The 27,368-nt window shown below is 39.5% G+C and overlaps 2 protein-coding genes across 3 annotated transcripts; one reads left to right on the top strand and one right to left on the bottom strand.

Annotated features, from left to right (window-relative positions):
* The first annotated feature begins 12,545 nt into the window (after positions 1-12,545).
* On the top strand, positions 12,546-13,367 carry LOC122008194. Its single transcript, XM_042563824.1, has 3 exons — positions 12,546-12,688; positions 12,766-12,980; positions 13,054-13,367. The coding sequence occupies exons 1-3, from the start codon at positions 12,596-12,598 to the stop codon at positions 13,334-13,336; spliced, it is 591 nt and encodes a 196-aa protein (XP_042419758.1). The 5' UTR covers positions 12,546-12,595; the 3' UTR covers positions 13,337-13,367.
* A 3,289-nt stretch (positions 13,368-16,656) lies between these two features.
* Positions 16,657-26,582, bottom strand: LOC122012902. 2 transcript variants are annotated; one of them, XM_042569568.1, is made up of 4 exons: positions 26,400-26,582; positions 26,090-26,301; positions 20,573-25,139; positions 16,657-20,020 (listed from the first exon to the last, which is right to left on the bottom strand). In XM_042569568.1, exons 1-3 carry the CDS (start codon positions 26,418-26,420, stop codon positions 24,152-24,154), a joined length of 1,221 nt encoding a protein of 406 aa, XP_042425502.1. In that variant the 5' UTR covers positions 26,421-26,582; the 3' UTR covers positions 16,657-20,020; positions 20,573-24,151. The 2 variants fall into 2 exon arrangements, with proteins under 2 accessions (XP_042425502.1, XP_042425503.1); XM_042569569.1 differs by having other exon boundaries at positions 20,586-25,139.
* Between the last annotated feature and the right edge of the window lie 786 nt (positions 26,583-27,368).

Raw genomic sequence — 27,368 nt, 5'->3', positions numbered from 1 at the left:
AGCTAAATAAAATATATTTATATTGGTGACACAGGACTTTGACGCGAGACGAGTATCTCGACGTCGTATTTGGACCAGATTGGACTTTCCTATTGGATGCGGGTACTTTGACTTTATGTCATTTGATATACATAGTAATGTTTTTAACAAATAGCAATGATTGTGTTTCTTATTTGCTTCGGTTGATCACTACCCGATCTGTTACATGCTTGTTTGTTTATTTGTTATGCACATCATGCTAGTATTTACCTGATTATACATACTTATAGAGGTAGTGACACAACCATGTTATTTATTATGTTCAGGACCTAGGGTTTTTGATACATTATCTGATCTGTGTACATTTGATTTGATTCATTGTTCTATGGTACACATTTTATATTTATGTATGGATATTGCTATGTTGTTCAGGATATTGTCATGTTTAGTGTCATGCATCATCTCGCATGATTGCATGTTGTGCGATAGTTTACTCCATTATTGTCGAGCACATCACCAGTTATATGTATCTGTACACACCACCACTCATGGGTTAGTGGTATATCAGACAGGTGTGTGGCAGTTCTGTTGTTAGGCTCCGTTGGTCTGGTGACTCAACGTTGTAGCCGGCAGACAGTTCTGCCCTGTTTAGCTCCGCTGGTTTAGTGTAACAGTGTGGTAGCCGGCAGGCAGTGGACTTTGCTTGGCTCCGTTGGTCCGCTCATGGATAGTGTGACGCAGCGTGGTAGCCGGCAGAGATTCCTCCCCGTCATCGTGTACCGGGAGATGAGAGCATTGAGCTCCCCCATTTATGATTTGGGGTAGGAGGATAGGTGTACTCCGATAGCATCCCGTCCACTCGGTCACTCGTCAGGAGCAGTGATGGTAGAGTGCACAGTTGTCACAGTCCTACCCACTCGGTCTCACCATTGTGTGTGAGATGGCTGACTAGCGTCAGGGGTGACCATGACATTAGCATCATATGCATGATGCATTTATTGCTTGTGTTTGCTGCATTTACTTGCTGCATTTATATGGATGTTTATGATTGACATACATACAGGATTTATGACACTCTCGGTCTGATGACCCTGTTATACTTATACCCTAGTCCTGGTTAGTACAGTTTCTCCTGCTTTATTTAGTTGCATTTATCCTTATTGTATCAGGAGACTGTACGCATGATTAGTGCTGGTTGTTATTTTCTTTATTATGCATATCAGTTTGTACCCGCTGAGTGTTGGACTCACACCCTCCTCTGTTGTTATTTTCAGGTTGATGTTGTCCAGAGAGTTCCAGTCGTTAGTCCCCTGCAGTCCACGAGGACGTGTGTTGATCTTTTAGTTTTTCTTATTTAGACTATGTTTAGACTTGTTCTGTTTTGATAATTTGGATCTTGTATGGATTCTTATTTGTCGATGGGTTTGGATTAGATTTGTTTTACTACATGCCTGCCTAGACGGTAGAAGCGGTGAGTTGATGTTATCGTCGGATTTGAGCTTTATGGGTGTAGTGGAGTAGGACATCAGTTTTGCACTTTATGAGTGTAGTTGAGTAGGGTTGTTTTTGAGTCTTCTTATCATTGACAATTTAGTGGTATCAGAGCATAGGTATACGATCCTTTGTTTTCGTATTTTGGATATTTGGGATAACCTGATACCAATTTTTTTGGTATTAGAGCGCAAGTTGGCGATACTTGTTTGATTTTCGTGTTACGAATTTTTGAGATTTAGCTAATACCAATTTATTGGTATCAGAGCGGGTTACGATACCTGCTTTTGGTGTTCTGGATTTTTGGGTTAACCCAAGGTTACTAGTTAACTTGGGTACTTATTTTCGGATTTAGTATGGATTTCCGTCGATTTTCTCGTTCGAAATTTTTTAGGTCAATTTGGGGACTGGACAGCGACGGAACATCTCCAGACGGCCAATAGGTATGATATGTTATCTTATAGTTGATACTTGTAGTAATATCTGTGATATAACTTAACAGATAGGAGGAGATCTACTCGCACAGCTGCGTCGAGACGTGGTGCTGGACGACCACGTACGAGGACCTTGGGATCTTTGGACTTGCCAGAGATGCCTACTGGTGTTGAGCCTGTCAGTTAGGGACAAACTCAGGATACTGCGGGCGCGTCGGGCTCTCAGACCCCGATGACTTTTTTTTTTTTAAGGTGCCTACCTCGGCTGCACCCGTGCTACCCACCTCTACCGGATCTACGGTACCACCACCGGCGTACCCGGCGCCACCGCTACCTGGACCTACCATGTACCCGGCACCAGCGACACTCGCACCACCGATAAATTTACTCTGGTTAGATCGGTCAATAGAAGACTGATTTACGCTTGTCGACTTGGCTAGTTGTAGATCGATTTACCTTAGTTGCTTGTAGAGGATTAACGTACATTTGTTAGATTTAGATAGTCGATCACTGATTCATTGTTTTGGTTAGTCCGATCAGCAGGGGATTGACTTACTCTATTTTATAAAAATGCTGATCTTTGGGTTATTCGTGCTTAGTTGGATATCTTGAGCACATTGGGTACATGGTTTGTACTGACATGGGAAAGAACTGAATTAGCGGTATACCATTATCGGTTTGGTCAGTCTATAGAGGATCGATGTATCCTATTCCATGTGGACTTTCATTTTTGACTATATGTACCTAGTGGGATAATATAGAAGGTAGCATGGGGAATGCCAGGTTGATTTGGGTTATATATGCTGATTATTCATAGCTATGTTGCATGTACATATGATTGTTATGCGTTGTAGGAGCCCTGTGGTAGACTGTCCATTTGCAAGTAGTATATGTATACTTGTTCTGGTATAGTTATTGTAGGTACCTTATGGATCATAGATATGTAGTTAGGTGTACGTGTCTGATTGTTTTATTGGAGGTATCTTGTTGATTAAATCTGTGTCGTGGTATGTGCACATGTGATTGAGTGTCTTATTGGAAGTATCTTGTCGATTACATCGGTGTTGTGATATGTACATATATGTTTGGTGTGGTATTTGAGGTATCTTGTTGATTATGTTTGATTTATGAGTGCACCCGGGTTTAGTATGCTTTATTGGAAGTATATGTTGATTATACTCTTGGCATAGGTGTATATATGTCATGTGAGTGTTGTTTGAGGTGTATTGTCGATTATACCTATGATGTATGCACCCGGGTTCGGTATGCATTGTTGGAGGTATCACGCTGATTTATACTTGTGTTATGAGTGTGTTGGGTGTGTACTAATTGGAGGATATTGTCGATCATACATATGTTGTGTGTGCACGTGTGCCAGATGTATGGTTTGTAGCAACATGATGATTCTACCTATGTTGAATGTAGAATGTCGAGTGTCTACATTATGTTATTGGTTGTATTACCCTGTCAACTAATTCTCCTATTGGTGGGTGCCCGACCCACTACGATGTTGAGAGAGTTGACAATGGATTTGATTTGCTTACTAAGTTGTTACACCTTTGGCTTACCACAGTGATATGTGGTAAAGTGATCTTGTACAGTCTCTAGTTAGATAGTAAGATGTCTTGATCACTTATGGATTGGTAGTGGTGGAGCGTTGCTCCCACATATTGTGGATTGCTTGTAGTGGAGTATTGCTCCTATATATATATTGTAGATACATATTACGGATTTGGTTGTGGTGGAGCGTTGCTCCCACATATTGAGGATTTCTTGTGGTGGAGCATTGCTCCCACATATTGAGGATTTCTTGTGGTAGAGCGTTGCTCCCACATATGTGGTATTTTCTGTGATGGAGCGTTGCTCTCACACTGGTGGATCTATTCTTTGGTGATTTTTATTGTTGGTGATTAGATTTCAGATTTATTGTCAGGGATCTTATGGTTAGGAATGTCTTTAGTACGGACATTGTGAGTTCTTGATTTTACCATTAGAGCTTGCAAAGCCTTAGATGTTTTCAGGGACTTGATGATTTTGGTATTCGTAGGATGTTTGGATCGGTTTCCATTGTCCTTGTTGATGATGTTGTGATCTATTTCGGATCCGAGGTGAGTCACGTACACTATCTTTGCATAGTTCTAGAGATGTTTCGACGAGAACATCTATATGTGAAGATCAGTAGTGCGTATTTGGATTGTCTTATGTGAGATGTTTGGGACACACGGTCACCAGTAGCAGTATACCGTAGATCCATAGGAGATAGAGTTGGTTACCATTGGGTAGTAGTCGTAGTCTATACAGGAGACTCGCAACTTCCTTGGTCTGGCTCGATATTACAGATGGTTCGTTGAGGGTTTTTTTTTCGCATAGCTATGTCACTGACACGCATGATCAGGAAAGGCGTGAAGTTCACGTGGTCCGAGGATTGCAAGATCAGCTTTCAGGAGCTGAAGCGGAGATTAGTGTCGACTCCAGTTTTGGTTTTACCTTCTGGAGATGACGGATTCGTACTCTACACCGACATATCTCTTCAGGGTTTGGGCGTTGTTATGATACAGCACGATAGAGTATTCTCCTATGCTTCTCGGCAGTTGAAGGAGCATGAGAAGAACTACCAGTACATGATTTGGAGTTGGCCGCCATTATTTTTGCCTTGAAGATTGGGCGACATCAATTTTATGGTATTACAATTGAGATTCTCACTGGCTATAAGAGTCTCAAATATCTGTTCACTCAGAAGGAGCTTAATCTCCGACAGAGGAGATGGATGGAGTTCCTGAAGGATTATGATTGTACCATTAGCTATCACCCGGGGAAAGCTAATGTGGTTGTCGATGCACTCAGCAGGAAGTCCAGAGGGACTTTGGCTTGCCACCGAGTTGTGGTCATGGACTTAATTCAAGGTTTCTTCGAGTTGGGCCTTGAGGAGCAGGGACAGACAGAACAGGATATTCTGGTTACCATGGTTGCTCAGTCGTCGATCAGGACGAGGATCCGAGAGGCCCAGGCTGGTGATCAGCATTTGCAGTTCATTGGCAGCCAGATAGCTTCCGGGAAACACACCGAGTTCACACTAGATGAGGAGGGTATTGTATACTTCCGAGGCAGATTATGCGTACCTCAGTCTCATCCGGTCTTACAGGAGCTACTTCAGGAGGCTCATCGCTCTCGATTTGTGATCCACCCAGGCGGGACCCGCATGTATCGAGATTTGAGACGTTCCTATTGGTGGAACGATATGAAGAAAGACATCACGAAATTTGTAGCGAGATGTCTTGTCTGTCAGCAAGTGAAGGCTGAGTACCAGAGACCTGCCGGTTTACTTCAGCGGATTCTTATTCCTGAGTGGAAATGGGAACACATTACTATGGACTCTGTGGTGGGTTTGCCGAGGATACGACGAGGCCATGACGCGATTTGGGTAATCGTTGATCGATTAACCAAATCCGCACACTTTTTAGCGATCCGGAGGGCAGATTCCCTAGATCGATTGGCAGATCTGTATTGTCGGGAGATCATCAGATTGCATGGTGTCCCTTTGACTATTATTTCGGATAGAGACCCCCGGTTTACGTCTCATTTCTGGCAGAGTCTGCAGCAGGCCTTGGCCACTCAGCTCTGTTTCAGTACAGCTTTCCATCCTTAGACAGATGGACAGTCAGAGCGGACCATTCAGACTCTAGAGGACTTGCTGAGATCATGTGTATTGGATTTCGGAGGCAGTTGGGAGGACCATTTGTCATTGGTAGAGTTCGCCTACAACAACAGCTTTCATTCGGCTATCCAGATGGCACCGTTTAAAGCGTTGTATGGTAAGCCTTGTCGGACACCCATCCTCTGGGATGAGGTTGGGGAGGCTCAGTTGTTGGTACCTCATAGAGCTCAGAATGAGGCAGAGTTGGTCTGTACTATCAGACGGAAGATGTCAAAGGCACAGGACCGCCAAAAGAGTTATGCAGATCGAAGACGCAGACCCTGTAGTTCTCTATAGGCGACCATGTATTTCTGCGAGTTTCATCACGAAAGGGGTGAAGGGATTTGGCTTCAGAGGTAAGCTAGCTCCGCGATACATTAGCCCTTTTCAGATCCTGGAGAGGATTGGAGCAGTAGCTTATCGCCGCGATACATTGGCCTTTCCAGATCCTGGAGAGGATTGGAGCAGTAGCTTTTCGGCTGGCACTACCATCGTCCCTAATAGGCGTGCACGATGTATTCCACGTATCTATGCTGAGGAGATACGTACCCGACTCGACACATGTGCTGACAGATATCTCAGTTCCAGTTCAGCCTGACATGACCTACGAGGAGATTTCGGTACGGATTCTAGACCGGAAAGAGCGTCAGTTGCGGAACAAGACTATCCGGCTGGTTAAAGTCGGATGGCAGTATCATTCGGAAAGAGGAGGCTACCTGGGAGCTTGAGGATACTATCCGAGCTCGATACCCTTATCTTTTCACTTGAGGTATGTGATTTAGTTTACCGTTCAGCATTTATACTTTTTGTGTATTGTTAGTATTTGCTGATGGTAGATAACGAAATTTGGGGACCAAATTTTTATTAGTGGTGGAGAATGTAAAATACTGAAAAATGGCGAATAATGATAAGAGAATTTTCTGAAATATTTAGAAATTTTTTGGGAATTTTTCGGAGCTCGTATTGACGAGATTACGGGGATAAAAGTGGGCCCCGGGAAAACCTGTTTAGGCTACCCATTTAAGCGAGGAAAAGATTTATTTATTTATTTATTTTTCTTTTCCCTTTTTCTTATTTATTTTCTTTTCCTCCCCATTACTGTGTCGTTCCTTCTTCTTCTCCACGCGCCCGACGCTGATTGTCTTCTTCTTCCCCGATCTTCTGCCCTAACTGCTTGGCGACAGTGCTTCTCCTCTCCATCTTCTTCATCGCGCCGACCACCACAAACGACGCCGATGTGCCCTAGACCCCAGCACCGACCGCCGCCTTGTTCTTTGCTTGAGCAGCCGACGATCGACGAGATTCTCCTCACCAATGTCGTGCCCTAGAGTTGATACACTGTGCCTTGCCGGCGTCGTCGCCACTCGCCCGGGAGATCACAGTCACCGACGCCATAGATTTCCGGTGCCGCTCCTCCTTTGCCCTAGCGCCGACCATTTTTTTTTCCTCTGCCCTAGCCTCAGCTGACGCCCCACTCCCGACGCCAACGGCCACCACCAAGCCTATTTCCCCTTCTGATTCTTCACTGTCGGTCGAGGTTGCTGCTCTCCTCTGTGACAATCACTGGATTTGGAGTTTCTCTCCGACCACCGATCTTCTCTCTTCGGGTCGTGGACAGAAGCAGAGCATCTAAGTTGTTCCTGTGGTTCTGTTTTGTTGTACCGTGCCCTAGCAGTGATTGAAGAGGTAAGGGATACTATTGTGTTGTTGGATTGCAGTTGTGATTTGTGTATCTCATCTCGGTATTGTGATGATTGGATGTTTCCTTTTGAATACGGGAAATGAAGAGGTGTCCGGCAAGAGCTGTGGTGTTTCTTGGTATTTCCAGCAGCAAAACAACCCCTAACGGTGTAGCAACAGAGACTGCGAATCGAGGTAAGGGGGTAGGGATTTGATATGTTTTGTAGTTAGACGATCATGTATAGCTTGATTAGAGGTATGGATTGAATTAGGTATGATTTGGATTTAATTTAGGCAGGTCGAGGAGGTTGGTTTAGGGTTTTGCCCTAAATAGTTCTTAAGAATTTTATTTAGCTATTTATGTAAATTGTAGCTAAATAAAATATATTTATATTGGTGACACAGGACTTTGACGCGAGACGAGTATCTCGACGTCGTATTTGGACCAGAGTGGGCTTTCCTATTGGAGGCGGGTACTTTTGACTTTATGTCATTTGATATGCATAGTAATGTTTTTAACAAATAACAATGATTGTGTTTCTTATTTGCTTCGGTTGATCACTACCCGATATATTACATGCTTGTTTGTTTATTTGCTATGCACATCATGCTAGTATTTACCTGATTATACATACTTATAGAGGTAGTGGCACAACCATGTTATTTATTATGTTTAGGATCTACGGTTTTTGATACCTTATTTGATCTGTGTACATTTGATTTGATTCATTGTCCTATGGTACACATTTTATATTTATGTATGGATATTGCTATGTTGTTCAGGATATTGCCATGTTTAGTGTCATGCATCATCTCACATGATTGCATGCTGTGCGATAGTTTGCTCCATTATTGTCGAGCACATCGTCAGTTACATGTATCTGTACACACCACCACTCATGCGTTAGTGGTATATCAGATATGTGTGTAGCAATTTTGTTGTTAGGCTTCGTTGGTCTGGTGACTCAGCGTGGTAGCCGACAGACAGTTCTGCCCTGTTTGGATCCGCTGGTTTAGTGTAGCAGCGTGGTAGCCGGCAGGCGGTGGACTTTGTTTGGCTCCATTGGTCCGCTCATGGGTAGTGTGACGCAACGTGGTAGCCGGCAGAGATTCCTCTCCGTCATCGTGTACCGGGAGATGAGAGCATTGAGCTCCCCCATTTATGATTTGGGGTAGGAGGATAGGTATACTCCGACAACATCCCGTCCACTCAGTCACTCGTCAGGAGCAGTGATGGCAGAGTGCACGGTTGTCACAGCCCTACCCACTCGGTCTCACCATTGTGTGTGAGATGGCTGACTGACGTCAGGGGTGACCATGACATTGGCATCATATGCATGATGCATTTATTGCTTGTGTTTGCTGAATTTACTTGCTGCATTTATATGGATGCATATGATTGACATGCGTACAGGATTTATGACATTGTCGGTCTGACGACCCTGTTATACTTATACCCTTGTCGTGGTTAGTATAGTTTTTTCCTTTTTTATTCAGTTGCATTTATCCTTCTTGTATCAGGAGACTATACGCATGATTAGTGCTGGTTGTTATTTTCTTTATTATGCATATCAGTTGATACCCGCTGAGTGTTGGACTCACACCCTCCTCCGTTGCTATTTTCAGGTTGATGCTGTCCGGAGAGTTCCAATCGTTAGTCCTCTGCAGTCCACGAGGACGTGTGTTGATCTTTTAGTTTTTCGTATTTAGACTTGTTCTGTTTTGATAATTTGGATCTTGTATGGATTCTTATTTGTCGATGGGTTTGGATTGGATTTGTTTTACTACATGCCTGCCTAGACGGCAGAAGAGGTGAGTTGATGTTATCGTTGGATTTGAGCTTTATGGGTGTAGTGGAGTAGGATATCAGTTTTGCGCTTTATGAGTGTAGTTGAGTAGGGTTGTTTTTTAATCTTCTTATCATTGCTTTAGTTGTTCACTATAAACTTCGTGGATGTTTGGATGTGTGATGTATAATATTATTATTATTGTTCCAGTCGTGTTGGCCGATGTATATGTGGCCCAGAGGGTATTGTAGAAAGTTTCATATTGTCACCCGTACAGGAGAGGTGCTGCTGAAATTTCTTTGAACAGAGACTCACCTTGGGCGTGACAATACAATTACGGATTCTATCATCAAGGCAAAATACATTGTGGCTTCAGAAGCAATAAAGAAGGCAATTTGAATAAGGAATTTCATCCAAAAGTTGGGCATTATTCCAAATGGAGTTGATCTAGTCCCAGTTCACTATGACCTCATCATCGGTCCAAACATATAATGAGTCTGAGAGATTGTGGGAAGATGAGACATTACAATTGAGAAAGTTCCCTCTACAAATAACTGCTGATCCACTTACAAAGCCCTTACCAGGACCCTTTGGAAAACATCACGAATTGATGTGCTTAAAACTAGTAAGTAGTTGGTATAAGGGCAAGTGGGAGTTTGTATGAGTAGGTGTCCTGCAAACCAACTGTTGGCTAGGATTTTATTGACTTTATTGATTCATATAAATAAATACTTTTATTTTAATATAATTCAATTCAGTTTAGTATTTACTTTATCTTTATACTCATGCTTGATGCATAAATAAAATCCTTGAATATACTAAAGTGAGATATGGTGGTACATATGATGACCATCATGACATACATCAATATTCACTGTATATTCTAAATATATTTCTAGCCAATTGAACTGCCTAATAAACAGAAATAAAAAAGGTTGCTCGAGTTAGAAATTAGCACCTATTATGTAGTATACCACATTTTATTAGTAACGACATAGAGATGTTCAAATATACAGATGAATGCTTATACAATGAGTTCATCAAATAACTCTCACATGGACTTTCCAAGTGGTTATATGTATCGAGTGAATAAGTCCTTGGTTATGGTTATACACTAGTAGTCCTTATAGCCTGAAACAACACTTAGACTCTATATGTTGAGGATACACTTTGACTAGTTTACTGATTTCATTAGTGTTATTAAGTGATGAGATTGAGTGTAATAACGAAATACATAAGAGTCAGTATATTATAGATGGGGATTTACCACACACCCATGAGTATGGATATCCTATATACTATATTGTTCTACAGTATATGAAGTCTCTTATAAGAGATGTAAGATGTGCTTTAAGAAAGGAGTTTTCTAGTTGTATATGCGTTGTCACTATAAGATACACTACATGATTGTCAAATCAATATTCAAACCTCAATGTACCAATGGTTATAGATTTGACCTGGATATATGAGATGAAGGGATCAGATTGTACGTTAACCATAATAGATTGGTTCTTACAATCACTATTCAGTGATACCAAGGAAGTCATAGGGTAGTGTTGCTAGACGTTTTTACCATGATTCAATACGTACTTATCAGAATTAGTTCTGACATCCTATAATCAAGCAGTTGATCAAAGAAAGAGTATTAAAGGTATGTTCAAATAACGGACGAGTATCGTCTTACATCACAAAGAGTTGTGAACCACGGCAAGGTGTATCCCTAAACCATTGAGGATCAAACAAGTATATTAGTTTCACTATTTCCTATTAACAAAGTAAAATTAAGTAGTTGAATTTAGTGAATAAAGTTTAATATAATCAAATATTATGACTCATAAAAAAGTTTATGAGCGATTTCCAGTTAATACATACAAGGATAGTGAAAGAATTCCACACAGAATCTACAAATTGAATCTGTGTTGTCATAATATTAAGCAAGTGTGTTCGCCATACCGATAATTTTGGATCATTGGTATGATTATGAAGAATTCTCATAATTGAGTTATAGAAAAATTCTACATCTAGTTAAGATGGAAGAGATATAACGGGCCTAGAAACCTCAAACCTATTAAAATCAAATTAAGTATTATGAAAAGAAAAATAATACTTGGTTTTTATGCAATATGAGGAGTGATTTTTCACCATATACACCACTTTCTCCACACCTCCACTCGTCCACTCCTCTTGAAAATTTTCGGCAGCCCTCAAAAGGAAGGAAAAAGATATTTCCCTCATTCGATGAAGAAATCTGCTCTAAGGGGCAGCCACCTCTTCTCTTCCCCTTGGTGAATTCGGACAACCACCTCTTCTCTTCTCCGTGGAGAATTCCCTTGGAATTTTCGGAATGAAAATTTTCATCTTCCTTGGAGTAATTTCAGCAACACCTCTTCATCTCCCTTGAAGGTTTTTCAATAGCTATTCTTTGAGAGTTTACAGTAGCCATATATCCTTGGAGAATTTCGGCAGCCCTTTACCTAGTTGCCGCTACCTTTTAAAGGAAGAATATAGAGATCTTCTTCCCTTTCTTTCATCGAAAGAGATCCATCTCCTTGTTGTTTCTTCTCCTCTTTGAAAAGCATTATTGTCACCCATCACTTTGCAGATTTTTTTATAGTTATTACCTCTTGTTGAGGGTGTTTTTAGCAGCCCCTTGTGAAGGGATAATTGGACAGTATCTCCCTCGAGGAAGGTTTTTCTATTGTCTCGACGAAAAAGAACACTTGATCTTTAGTACGATCAAGTATTTTAAAAAGGGACTCCGATCGTGGATCGGATTAGACTTAGAAAGCACGAGTTTGAGACAAACAACGAAGAGTGATTTCACTAATACTAAAATAGTAGGAGTCATCCCCAAACAAAAATTATTTAGGAGGTATAATTCTTAATATATATTTTGATTCAGATGTATAATGATACATATGTTAATAGTTTTACTTAGATTATAAAAAATGATTTAGTATCCTTGTTTTAGATAGTCAAACCTGTTTAAATAAAATAATTAAATTGATATTAGATGTTTCAATCATTTGATAGTTTATCTTTATTATATTTTTAGAATCTAACTTAAATGATTAATTTATAATGCATAGTTTAATTAAAGATTATAGTTATATTTATTTAAAAAATTCTTACAGACATTCCTTTGATTTAATTATTTAATCATACAATATAAATTTTATTTTTCACTATATACAGTTAGGATGTAGAAATATCAGAATTTTAAACTCATTCCTACAGTTTGGTTGGCGTCAGAATCGCTCAACCTAATAAATCAAACGTATTATCAAAATCCAGCTCGTCTCCTATTTATTGCACACTTATTATGGATCTCCTCCAACGATATATATGCAACGCATTCACAAAGGATATACAGGCCACAAATTCTCAGAATTCTCAACAAGTTTAATTTAAACCCTATTAGTCATTCTTCTTTCTCATTTTCTCTAAAATTTACATTCTGCAGCTTCATATTTCCTTTTGGATATCTCAGTGTTGAAGCCGCGATTTGATCCGTTACCTCGCGAACAGCAATGGCCTTGGAGCAAAGTGGAAAGATTGGGTCCTTTGTGATTATTCTAGGCTTCTTGTCCTTCATATTGGCTATTGTCGCAGAGAACAAAAAGGTTCCCTCTGCTATCTCTTGGAATTATATTCTTTAGTATTAAGGTTCAGCGTTTCATTTCGCGTATTCATTTTACAGCCTCCGTTTGGAACTCCAATTCAAGGAAAGGGCGTTGTGATCTGCAAATTCCCAAGCGATCCGACAGTGCTGGTCGGTTCTTTGTCAGTCGTTGCTCTAGTTTTTACGATCATAGGAGGGCATGTCGCTGTGTTCTTTAACTACAAAGGGAAGGCTGTTTCAAACAATGTCCTGTTTGGCTACTCCGCCTTATTCGTATTCTTTGTGATCGCTGAGTGAGTTCACTCCTCTTTCTTACTGTGTAGGCATCAGTTCTGTATTCATAAACTTGTTATCGTCTTGTTTCAGGATTGTGTCAACTCTAGCATTTGCGTTCTTGATATGGACTGTCGTTACTGAAGGCCTACACCGATCCCGCAACGTTCACTACGATCTCACGACTCAGTGTCCCACGGCAAAGACCGGCATGTTTGGCGGCGCAGCTTTTCTCGCCCTTGATGCGGCCATCTTGTGGCTTGTTTGCCTCACGCTGACCTTGAACGTAAGAGCTGATCACTTTGAGGACGAGGAGGTTAAGAAGGGAGAGTATGGGCAGGTTTATGCTACTGAATTGGTTAGCCAAGGGGCTTAGCAATACTAATTACGTGCATTTATTTCTCTTATAACATTTGTAATTACTGATTAGTATTAGTATTGTGTACTTAGTTTGCTCGTGCTCTGATCTTTGAATTATCATTTTAATGTATGATGATAAATTGTATAATATTATAAGGCCTTTTTATTTCAACTATTACATTCATGATTTTACTATGAATTTTTATATATATTCTATTTTTATGTAAAATTTTATAGAAAATGAATAGATATTTTTTTCTATTGTTAATTTGAACTTAAATTTATCTCTAGTTTCTCCATTTTGTTCCAGCTCTATCAGTTTGCCAATTCAAGCTTCCTTTATTTGATTGGCCTTCCTTTATTTGATTGGCCTTCTTGATGACCTTTTAGTATTAAGGGGTTGTTTTGTTTAGGGGAATAAGGATGGGGAATGAAAATAGTAATCATTTATTGTCAATGTTAATCTTTGGATTATAAGAATGGAAATATAAATAAGGGAATGAATCCTTATAAATATTGGGCAATGATTCATTCCCCCACCCCCTTAATCAGCATTACTCTATTTTCAACAATCAAAATATTCTTTTATTTCAAAAATACTCTTGACCTAATACTAATTTTTCCCCTTGATACCATATATTCCCGTGCCCCCTTCATTCGCATCCCTCCGTGTCGCAGCCCCATCTCCTCCATCAGCCGGCGAAGTGGAAGCTGGTCGAAGTAGCTCCAGCGAAGGAAATCCAGCGTCTGAGTCAAGTACACCATGTTGCTGCCTTAGCAACAACAGTCGTCACTTGCAAAGTTGCTCCCAGACGGTTGTGTCATCTCATGCTCCGTCTCTCCCACTACCACTTCCACATCCTCCCAGCCAAAGAAATCCAAATGATATGAAAAGGATGACAATGACCCGAAGAACTTGGACGCCATCAGATCTCCCAAGTTCATTCAGTTAAAGATCCTTCAGTTAGGCTGCAGCTTTCTCCTCTTAAATGTAAACCACTGCTCAACAACAACTCGACCCATCTACTTGTCTTCGATCAGCGAATAACAGACTCGCAGCCTAATCATCAAAGTCGTCGTCCCACTGGTAGCTATCAAATTCGATGTCACAAATAAAGTCCCAAATTAATGTTATGATCGAAAACCCACAACTTCACAAGGAAATGTTTTAGTATAAGGACCGAGTCGAATTTTCGAGGATTATGCTAGAAACATGCTTGTCTTGGATTAAGAACACTCTTTTTGGGTTTTCTAGATATAAAATGGGGATTTGGTATTAAAATGCAAAAGAGAACAGAATTGAACTTGCTGACAACAGTTAATTTTTCAGCAATGAATTCTAAAACAAGCTAGGAATGAAACACTTAAATCACATTTGCATTAAATGGAATTCAACCAAATTTCACTTATGAAAACCACAGATTATCACTTATTTCTAGACAAACTTAAGAACTAATCTTTGGTTATTTGAAACTAATCTGAACTGAATGCACTTAACTACTTTAATTGACCAAATGGGAACCAAGTTGCAGAATTCAATGTAATTAACTGCAGAACCAAAACATACAAGAGCTTAACATCACATCTAACTCATCACACTACAAATTCTCTATTCTATACTCCAACTAAATTATCAATGGATAGAAGGTTAAAACAGAATGCTGATATCAAACAAAGAAAACAAAATTTGTAGCAATTCTGCTGCACGAACAGAACTAGACAGCACACAAAAACAGAACTAAGCATATCAGATTCATGTAGAAAATGAAACTACAACTAAATCCAAACTATAAACTAACAAATTCAAGAACAGGATAATCTAAGCTAAGAAACAAAGTTCAGGAAAGCTAATCATCTCTACACCCAAATCTCGGACCAAACTTGTCTTCTCCTTGCCGTCACACAAGGGAACAGCAGAGAACACTCCAACTGTTATCGATATGGTTCCCTCAAGCTTCAAGATGAACTCAGATTCACTGAACGAACCACAGAAATCTTCAACAAACCCGGAACTCAGGCGTTCTGCTCTATCGCGTTCTGGGGTTCCTGATTCTGGAGATGCGACGCTGGAAAGAAGCTGTGAGAGATGAAGTGATGTCGGAAATGACTCAGAATCACCGGAGGACCACCGCCGATGATTCTGTAGTGGAGGGGAAGCTCAAATCGGAAGAACACCTCCAACCCGAGAGAAAACGCGCGACTCGCATGAACACTAATCCACGCGCGAAATCTTCTTTCTGGCGAAGCACTATGGTCGGAATCTGATCACTGGTGGCTGAGGAACTTCACGCCGACGAAGACAAGCTGGATGGAAGATCTGGACGAAGAGAGGGAGCTGCGTTCGCGCCGTCAAGAAACTGGCACGATGAACAGTAGCGCGAGCTCACTGTTCACCGTGCCAAAAATTCCCTTTTATACTTATGGTTTGGTCTAGCTGGGTTTTGACTCTAATCCAAGCTCAATTGGGGTCGGTTAGGGTTTTGGGCTCCATTTGGTTGAGTGAACCATGCCTCCACTTGAATCATGAACCCATTAGTACCCTACAAGACCAAATTCACATAATGAGAAATAAATCATGCATAAGATGGAAAAACATCATAAAGCTCATAAAAACCTTGTTTGGGGAAACATGATCAAAATTGGAATTAAACATGTGCAAATATATAAAGAATACCAAATATTAACCCAAAATTAATGTGCCAATTCATAGATTATCAAATCCCCACACTTATTCTTGCACGCCTCGTGCAAGTGAACCCACTAAAATAACAACTAATATGGTACCTCCTTCTCCTAACTAGTCTTGATCATGTCCAAAAGAAAGTAAAAGGAAGTTATATGTAAGTATCAAGTTTCATAGAATCACACATTCATGACCTCTATTTTCACCTTGGTTCAATACTTAGTAAATTTCATCCATCATGAATAAAATGAAAATGATAATATTTCTAATTCTCCCAAGGTAATTTGAGGTGGCTCTCTATTAATCTCAAATCTTGCAAAGGTGGAGGGCACTCAAGCTACTCATAGCAAAACCACTACCATAAGCTTGCTTTTCATCTAATTCAACCTTCATCATAATATCAAGATGCATAATTATGAAAATTCACAACCATTGGGAGGAAGAGCAAATTAAAATGTAAAGGGGAGAATTAATTCTAATAGAGTAAATAAAAAGATAAAGTTCAACTCAAGGTGGGAGACATGGAATTAGAATATTATGTGATGTTCAATTTCAGCCAAGCATGAAGTTCCTCATTTCTTCATCCCATTGCTTCTTGTTACTGATTTGGTGTTGCAAACACTCTAATTTGACTCTTCCTTTTACTCCACTTCATTTATAGTGCAGATTATACAGCCTTCCATTTTTTTTCTTCATTTCTCTTCACATCTTCCTCTTGTTTCCTTTGGCACTAAAATCCTGTTTCTGCAAATCTCTAATTGCAGGTTCCTCAAAATATTCAATCGAATCTGTAGTTCTTTGATTTGATTCATCACATGATCCGAGTTTCATCCATTCCTTAAAATCACATTGAAATTCTGATAATTAATAGTTTCTGTGCTATAGAAACATGAATCTGCCTTTCAATTTCTGATTTTGTTTCAAGTCATTCCAGCCCAGTTTCCCTAGCTAGTAGACCTTTGAAGATAGTTCATTTGCTGATGTACAATGATGGTTTAAGTTCCATTCATTTCAGATTCGCATAACCAGAAAGTTGACATTAACCAGCAGATTTCTCCTTGGCACAAGACTGTTCTGTTTCCCCAAAGTAGGATGCTCTGATTTCAGTTTGTCTGCACATCTCTCCGCACTTGACTGCAGTCATACTTAACCTCATCTTTTTCAGTAGCACGAAATTTCAGCTTCACTTTGAGCTTTAACCTGCTACAAACAGCCCCGAACTCAGGCTACAATTTAGTTCAGTTTGTGTTCAACCTCTGATTTCAGTTTGTCTTAGTGCTGAACTTTGTATCAATCTAACATGTTTAGCCACAAGAAATTTTCAATACACCTTCATATTGTCTCTACAGACCCTTACAATGCATATCCAAAAACCTTCCATTTTCCAGCAGCCCTGGCTCATCACAATTCTCATTCCAAATTGGCACAAAACTGCCATTTCCCTGCAAATCTGCACAATATGTGTTTCTGCACTATCATTACTGTCATTCTAGCACCCTTCCTTTTGATTTTCACTTATTCTTCATTGAATTGAGTTTCACTTCCCAACTTGAGAGCTATCATTGTCTTCTTTTACTCCTCTCATTCACCAAAATTCAGCCTTTCAAGTACTATCAAATGACTTGCCATTTCTAGATTTCAGTGATTGAATTGCATTTTTGTAGAGGCTATTTATGCTAACGTCCCATTTGTTACTTCGAATTTCAACACTTCAGCTGAGCTTTTCTTCTCCTTGAAACCATTGCTGATTTTTTTTTTTAATACTCCAACAGCTCTCAACTTCATCTTCACAGAATGTCACAATCTTCTTCACCGTTCTCTAAATTTTCAACTTAATACTTAGTATCCTCACCTGATGTTGCTGCTTCACTTCATGCTGCAACAACTCACTGATCTTTACAATCATTTAAGTCAAAAAATAGCTTGATTTCCATCTTATTTCAGCTAATAACATCACTTAGAAGTTGCTGAAAATTCAGAATTTCAGCAAGTTACTACTACCAGAATTCTTCCAGTCGATTGAGAGTGCTATCAAGATTTAAATAACAATTGCTGCTGGAATCTTAAGAGTTCCTAAGGTTTTCAAAGTCTGATAATTCAGAGTTGCATAGTTTGTTGTTGTTTATTTTTTTTCTGAATTTTGTTCCTGGCATTTTCCTCACTGTATTAGTTCAATTGCTGCCCCTTTCCTTCAATTTCCTCACTGAATTGTTCCGGCATTCTTTTGTGCCCAGAATAAATTCTGAAGCCATCATTCCTTGTGTTTGCATATGCAATAAAAATATTGTATACCATTTGTTTCAACATCTTCTCAAATTCTAACTAAACTTCCTTCACTTAGAATCTTGCATTCTAATTTTGATACTAAAACTGATACACAAGATTTCAGCTCCGCACCTGAATTCCTACAGATTTCCACAGCTACTCAGTTTCCAGAATTCCAAGCTGATCACAATATATCTTCTCACACTCAAATGTATCAATTACCGAAACAATATAACACAGCCAACTGCCACTGTGCTTCCTCTTTCCAGCTTAATACATTTCTGATTCCAGCTCAAAAGAACTCCAATTCCAAACTAAACACCTCCCCCACACTTACTCATTTGTCCGTCCCGGCCAAATAAAATCATCACATATTATCCAAATTAACCACATCCAAAGAAATAGAACATGAGAAAAGAATAAAGATAAGATGATTCATGACAAGAGAAATAGCAAAAATATGTGAGGGCAATGTGATAATGGAGTAAGTTTCATAAAAATGACTCAACAATGATCTAAAGGTATAAATCATATTTGAAGCAAGTTCTAGAGTGAAATAAGCTACAAGTGCATCACTTAAAATAGGCTCAAACCTCACTAGGTAAATAAAAGTTATCATACCATTCCATCAATAAAGAATCCATCACTAGTATCAACCTCTTGCAATCCTAGAGTTCAATCATGCCATAAAGTCTTTAAACATGATAATCAAATTTAACATTCCTTTTCAAATCCCTAAAAATGATACAAAGAAATGTCAAAAGAAGGAAGTACCATTTATTCCTAAAACAAAGACTATCAAACTCAAAGAAATGGTAACTATCATGAACATAAAACCTAAATTCCAAAACTATAACTATGTAAAAATAAAAACTACTAATGAGATTCAAAATTTATTTATGCAAGAAAATTCTAAATGAAACCGACACTTTTCCTAAACAAATAAGAACATTACTAGCACCAAAAATTTATTCATTTGCAAAGAAACAAAAGATAAAGTGAAACTCCCCTCTGACTCGGGTAGATAGCATCAACATGTTCCATTTCCTCCACCACCAAGCCCTTAACTCCTTCATGAAACTTTTTAAGCCTTTATCCATTAACTTTAAAAATCCGGCTAGTAGACATATCCTGGATCTCAACCACTCCATAAAAGAAAACATTAGTAACACAATAAGGTCCTTCCCATCTAGATCTCAACTTACCTTTAATCAATTTGAGACGAGATCGATATAAAAGTACTTTGTCACCAATTTGGAAGTCTTTCACCTCAATTTGTTTGTCATGAAATCTCTTGGTCTTTTCTTTATAAATCCGTGAGTTCTCATAAGCTTCCAATCTAATCTCTTCAAGTTCTTGAAGTTGCAATTTCCTTTCTTCTTCAACCGTTTCACTATCAAGATTGCATGCTTTAACCGCCCAATACGCCCTATGCTCAATCTCCACGGGTAAATGGCAAGCTTTTCCATACACAATCCTGTATGGAGACATTCCTATAGGGGTCTTGAAAGCAGTCCTATAAGCCCATAGTGCATCTTCAAGTCTCTTACTCCAATCCTTTCTATCCGGTCTCACAGTCTTTTCAAGAATTGATTTCACCTCCCTGTTAGACACTTCTGCTTGCCCATTTGTTTGAGGATGATATGATGTAGAAACTTTATGTGTAACCCCGTACTTATGTAGCAAAGCCTTCATGTGTCTGTTACAAAAGGAGACCCTTGATCACTTATGATCGCCCTGGGTACTCCAAACCTGCAAAATATGTGAGACGTGACAAAGCTAACAACAACAGAAGAGTCATCAGTCCGAGTGGGAATGGCCTCCACCCATTTGGAAACATAATCAACTGCCAATAAAATGTAAGCAAAATCGAAAGAGGCAGGAAATTGACCCATAAAGTCAATACCCCAAACATCAAAAATCTCACAAAATAATATGAATTGTTGAGGCATTTCATTTCTAAGTCCTATGTTCCCAATTCGTTGACACCTATCACATGATCGATAAAAAGCATAAGCATCACGAAAAAGGGTAGGCCAATACAAACCACATTCTAAAACTTTTCTAGCAGTTCTTTGTGGTCCAAAATGTCCTCCACACTCAAAAGAATGACAAAAAGTAAGTACAGACTAAAACTCAGAGTCAGGTATGCATCTCCTAATGATCTGATCATTACAAAACTTCCATAAATAAGGATCATCCCAAACATAGAATTTTGAATCACTTTTTAATTTATCTCTTTGAGCCTTCGAAAATTGTTTGGGATAAACATGTGCAACTAAGAAATTCACTAGATCCACATACCATGGAGACTCACCCTGCAGCTGTAGAAGCTGCTCATCCCTGAAATCATCATCAATAGCTGAATGGTCCACGTCTCCTTCAATCCTGCTCAAGTGATCGGCAACCAAGTTCTCCTTCCCACTCCTATCACGTATCTCTACGTCGAATTCTTGAAGCAGAAGCATCCATCTAATTAATCTAGGCTTTGCATCAGGCTTCTTGAGGAGATACTTCAAAGCTGCATGATAAGAAAAAATAATCACATGAGAACAAAGAAGATATGATCTGAATTTATCTAAAGCAAAAATAATAGAAAGAAGCTCTTTTTCTATTGTTGTGTAGTTTGCTTGAGCTGAGTCCAAAGTCTTGGAAGCGTAGCAAATAGCATGTGGTGCTCCATCCACTCTCTGTGCTAGTACAGCTCCCACTGCATAATCTGAAGCGTCACACATCAACTCGAAAGGTAAGGACCAGTCTGGGGGTCTGATAATAGGTGTTGAAGTAAGAGCCTCCTTCAATCTGTCAAAAGCCTCTCTGCACCTCTGATCGAAATCAAACAGAACATCCTTCTGAAGCAGCTGAGACAATAACAGAGCAATCTTACTGAAATCTCTAATAAATCTCCTGTAGAATCCTGCATGGCCAAGAAAAGCTCGAACCTCCCGCACACATGCGGAGTAAGATAAAGAAGATATAGCACTAACTTTAGCAGGATCTACTTCAATTCCCTTCCTAGAGACTATATGACCTAAAACAATGTCATGCTCTACCATAAAGTGACACTTTTCAAATTTTAAAACCAAATCCGTGTCGATACATCTACTCAAAACTCGAAACAAATTTTCCAAACATTCATCAAAAGAAGAACCATAAACAGAAAAATCATCCATGAATACTTCCATGCAATGCTCTAATAAATCACCAAAAGTACTCACCATGCATCGCTGAAAAGTACCTGGAGCGTTGCACAGTCCAAATGACATCCTACGATATGTGAATGTACCGAAAGGGCAGGTGAAGGTAGTCTTCTCCTGGTCCTCTAGGTCGATGCAAATCTGAAAATAACCAGTATAATTGTCAAGAAAACAATAATGGGATTTACCTGCCAGCCACTCTAACATCTGATCAATAAAAGGAAGTGGATAATGATCCTTTCGGCTTGCTTGGTTCAGCTTCCTATAGTCCACACATACTCTCCAAGAATTCTTCACTCTCGTGGGCACCAGTTCGTTCTCTTCATTAGCTACCACTGTCACTCCTGACTTCTTCGGAACCACATGGATGGGACTGACCCATTTACTGTCATAAATCGGATAAATAATGCCAGCCTGTAAGAGTCTAGTCACCTCCTTCTTTACCACATCCAATATCAAAGGGTTCAGTCGTCTCCGTGGCTATCTCACTGGCCTCACATCCTCCTCTAAATGAATCTTATGCATACAAATGGAAGGACTGATCCCAGGAATGTCTGCCAGAGTCCATCCAATTGCCTTCCTATGCTGTCTCAGAATCTCTAGCAATCGTTCCTCCTGATCCGGTTCCAAATTCTGAGCTATGATGACAGGTAGCTGCTGATTCTCTCCCAAATAGACATACTTCAAATGCTGAGGTAATGGCTTCAATTCCTCCTGTGTCTGGTCAATAGTAGGTGATTCTGGGGGTAGTGCTGCTGAGCAATCCCCTACACATACCTCTTCCTCTCTGAGCGATCCTAAGGGTAATGCTTCTCCTAAGCAATCCCCTACGCATTCACTTAAGTTAACATCAGATTCCACATCTAAAATATCTTCCAACAATGCAACGAATTCATTCTCCATACCAAAATCAGAAACCTCTAAGTCTGAATCAATATCTGACAAGAACTCCATGCCATCCAACTCCTCCGAGATATCCATGCTAAGTATAGAATGATCCTCTCTAGGATGCTTCATAGCCTCAAAAATGCTGAAACGAACCACTATGTCTCCTATCTCCATAGAAAGAGTTCCTGCATGTACATCTATCTTGGTTCTAGCAGTCTTCAAGAATGGACGTCCAAGAATAAGCGGAGCCCTGTTTGCAATCACATCACCCTCCATATCTAAGATGTAAAAATCTGCAGGAAAAATTAACTCCCTCACTTTTACCAATACATCCTCAATCACTTCTGCTGGGTGTGCTTGACTACGGTTGGCCAACTGAATCACTACACCTGTAGGCTACAAAGGTCCAATTCTTAATGACTAAAAAACTGATTTAGGCATCACATTAATAGAAGCTCCAAGATCTAACATCGCATCCTCAAAGATACAATCTCCTATCACACAAGGCACGGTGAAAACTCCTGGATCTTCACACTTCTGAGGTACTAGCTGAAGTAATGCTGAAACATTCTTTCCCATACTTATCAATTCATTCCCTTTTAATTTCTTTTTGTGCACACAAAGATCCTTGAGGAATTTGGCATATTTTGGAATTTGCTTGATCATGGTAAGCAAAGGCACATTCACTTCAACCTTGCTGAATAATTTCACCAATTCTTGATATTCCCTAGCCTTTTCTTCCTCCATTTCTTTTCTTGGTTGTACACTTCTTTGAGGGAAAGGTAACGGAATGGAAGACTCAGCTCCTTGTTGGGTAATATTGCTGTCCAGATTCTGTGCAGAATTTTCCAGATTCTGTGCTGAATTTGGAGCTGAATTTGAAGCTGCTGTTGGAGTAAATTCCAAGCCGAAATCTGCTCCATCTAATTGATCGGATTCTAAAGTTGCAGGTCGATTAAAATGTTGCTGATCAGCTCCAATACTCCCATGCTGTGCAGAATCTGGCTGCTCTGAATTCGCTGAAAAATTCTGGAAATTCTGTGAACTCGAAGATGCAAATGGCCTGGAAATATTCTGCTGTGCTCCTGCTGAAAAATTCGGATTTGGGTCTGAAATTGTTTTACCACTGCGAAGAGTTAATGCACTCACATTTCCTTTAGGATTTGGAGTCGGTTGTGAAGGCAATTGTCCAGATCCTTGATTTTGCATCTGATTAATATTACTAGCCAGCTGCCCAATCTGCCTTTCAATATTTTGCAGTGTTGTATCAGTCCTTTGCTGATGTTGCTGCTGTTGCATCATCTGCTGCTGCTGTTGAAGCACTTGCTGCATCAAATCCTCAATTTTTGAGCTGCTAAAGTTCTGCTGAGGTTGCATTGATCTTGGGCTTGTAGAAGAAGGCAGTGCAAGCTGAGATTGGTGCTGATTTGATGCAGCAAAGGTTGCTGAACATGCTAGAAATTTGTGTGCTGATTTTGTGAATTCTGAAACTATGGCTGACTTACAATATTTGAATGCTGGAAATTCTGAAATGGTTGAAATTGTTGATTTTGGCTGAAGTTTTGCTAAAATTAAGGCTGCTGATGTGGCTGAAATTGCTGTGAATGACTTGCTGGATGATTCTGGTAATAAAGTTGATTCTGTTGATGCTGATAATATGGTTGATGAATCTGCCCTTGTGGTTGTTCCTGATAAAATGCATTCCCATACCTCAAATTAGGGTGATCCCACTATCCCGGATTGTAAGTTGAAGAGTTGGGATCATATTTGTGTTGCTGAAATTGAGGTCTTGAAATGACTACAACGGATTCATCTTGATGTAGATTAGGACAATGATCCGAAGAGTGATCTGGCTTGCACAAATTCCACACAACTTCATCATTGGTAAAGGAAAATTTGAAACATGACTCGAATTTTGCAACGCCATTTGCTTTACTAGAGAAGTCAATTCTTGCAAACTGTTCCTAATTTCTTGTTGTTCAGTTGAAACCAAATGAGTTTCATTAACCACTCTAGTACCAAGAGCTCTACTCCCAAATTGCTGTGAGTTTTCCGCCATATTTGAAATTAGCTCTCTTGCTTGATTTGGAGTCTTATTCACCAAAGCTCCTCCAGCTGTTGCATCTATCATGCTCCTATCCATGGGAAGTAAACCCTCATAAAAATATTGAACAAGGAGCTGGTCACTAATTTGATTTTGTGGACAACTCGAACACAGCTTCTTGAATCTCTCCCAATAATCATAAAGAGTCTCTCCCACTACTTGTTGAATACCACAAATGCTCTTCCTGATAGTTGCAGTCCTAGAAGCTGGGAAAAATTTCTCCAAAAAGGCCTTCTTCATATAAATCCAATTTGTAATAAATCCAGCTGGAAGGCAATATAACCAGTCTTTAGCTGCTCCCGTCAAAGAGAATGGAAAAGCCCTCAACTTAATGTCTTCTTCTGAAATCCCCTGTGTCTTCATGGTTGAACAAACCACATGGAATTCATGTAGATGGCGGTTGGGATCCTCTCCTGATAAGCCTTGAAATTTGGGAAGCAAATGAATAAGTCTTGATCTGAGTTCAAAATCTCCTGCCAAATCTGGATAAGTGATGCATGAGTACTTATAAGCCACATCTGGTGCTGCAAGCTCTTTCATAGTTCGATCCCCTTCTGTTATCTTATTATCCATCTCTAAAATACTTCTCTCACAAGTTGCTGCAGACCTAGCTTGTCTTCTTAAAGCCCAAAAGGTTCTCTCAATCTCCGGGTCAAGTTCAAGCAATGTTGCAAAGGAAGACCTAGTCATGCAAGCAATTCAACAATCAAAATTTAGTAGATATTCAATTAAATCAGAAAAAATCAGCAAACTAAATCTGAGAAAATTATTCACAATCCAAAACAAACAAACAAATCTAGCAAAGTTTTAAAGTTTCCTGGCAACGGCGCCAAAATTTGGTAGCTATCAAATTCGATGTCACAAATAAACTCCCAAATTAATGTTATGATCGAAAACTCACAACTACACAAGGAAATGTTTTAGTATAAGGCCCGAGTCAAATTTTTGAGGATTATGCTAGAAACATGCTTGTCTTGGATTAAGAACACTCTTTTTGGGTTTTCTAGATATAAAATGGGGATTTGGTATTAAAATGCAAAAGAAAACAGAATTGAACTTGCTGGCAATAGTTAATTTTTTAGCAATGAATTCTAAAACAAGCTAGGAATGAAACACTTAAACCACATTTGCATTAAATGGAATTCAACCAAATTTCACTTATGAAAACCACATATTCTAACTTATTTCTAGACAAACTTAAGAACTAATCTTTGGTTATTTGAAACTAATCTGAACTGAATGCACTTAACTACTTTAATTGACCAAATGGGAACCAAGTTGCAGAATTCAATGTAATTAACTGCAAAACCAAAACATGCAAGAGCTTAACATCACATCAAACTCATCACACAACAAATTCTCTATTCTATACTCCAACTAAATTATCAATGGATAGAAGGTTAAAATAGAATGCTGATATCAAACAAAGAAAAACAAAATTTGTAGCAATTCTGCTGCACGAACAGAACTAGACAGCACACAAAAATAGAACTAAGCATATCAGATTCATGTAGAAAATGAAACTACAACTAAATCCAAACTATAAACTAACAAATTCAAGAACAAAATTTCAAGAAAAGGATAATCTAAGCTAAGAAACAAAGTTCAGGAAAGCTAATCATCTCTACACACAAATCTCGGGCAAAACTTGTCTTCTCCTTGCCGTCACACAAGGGAACAGCAGAGAACACTCCAACTGTTATCGATATGGTTCCCTCAAGCTTCAAGATGAACTCAGATTCACTGAACGAACCACAAAAATCTTCAACAAACCCGGAACTCAGGCGTTCTGCTCTGTCACGTTCTGGGGTTCCTGATTCTGGAGATGCGACGCTGGAAAGAAGCTGCGAGAGATGAAGTGATGTCAGAAATGACTCAAAATCACCGGAGGACCACCGCCGATGATTCTGTAGAGGAGGGGAAGCTCGAATCGGAAGAACACCTCCAACCCGAGAGAAAACATGCGACTCGCAGGAACAGTAATCCACGCGCAAAATCTTCTTTCTGGCGAAGCACTATGGTCGGAATCTGATCACTGGTGGCTGAGGAACTTCACGCCGACGAAGACAAGCTAGATGGAAGATCTGGACGAAGAGAGGGAGCTACGTTCGCGCCGTCAAGAAACTGGCACGATGAACAATAGCGCGAGCTTATTGTTCACCATGCCAAAAATTCCCTTTTATACTTAGGGTTTGGTCCAGCTGGGTTTTGACTCGAATCCAAGCTCAATTGGGGTCAGTTAGGGTTTTGGGCTCCATTTGGTTGAGTGAACCATGCCTCCACTTGAATCATGAACCCATTAGTACCCTACAAGACCAAATTCACATAATGAGAAATAAATCATGCATAAGATGGAAAAACATCATAAAGCTCATAAAAACCTTGTTTGGGGAAACATGATCAAAATTGGAATTAAACATGTGCAAATATATAAAGAATACCAAATATTAACCCAAAATTAATGTGTCAATTCATAGATTATCACCCACCGACCCACCGAGATCTGGAGGAGAAAGCAAAAGCAATCCAGCTTTCTCGCGACACTCACCATCACAGCCGATGCAAATCATAGGTTTAGGTTCTTTTGCCTCAGTGATGGTCATTAGGTCGAGGGTGAAATAACAATAGGAAAGAGAGATGTGCCAACGAAAGAAGAAAACGGGAAAAAAAGGAAAAGCACTAAAATTATCGATAAAAAAATCTTATATATTGTAGTTCTTTTTTAAACCTTATATTGAGTTATTTAAAATGAAAAAAAACTCAAAATAATTTTTAATACATTAATTAATAAGGATAAAATTAGAAATTTATTTCATTAGTATTACTGATATTGATTTAAACCAAACATCGATAATACAATCATGATTCTCATTCCTATAAGTCCCCAGGGCGTAGCACAGCTGGGGGCACA

This window comes from Zingiber officinale, chromosome 8A (assembly GCF_018446385.1).
Source record: "Zingiber officinale cultivar Zhangliang chromosome 8A, Zo_v1.1, whole genome shotgun sequence".
NCBI lineage: Eukaryota > Viridiplantae > Streptophyta > Magnoliopsida > Zingiberales > Zingiberaceae > Zingiber > Zingiber officinale.
The sequence above is the reverse complement of the archived record's forward strand: the minus strand, read 5'-3'. Positions and strand labels throughout refer to the sequence as shown.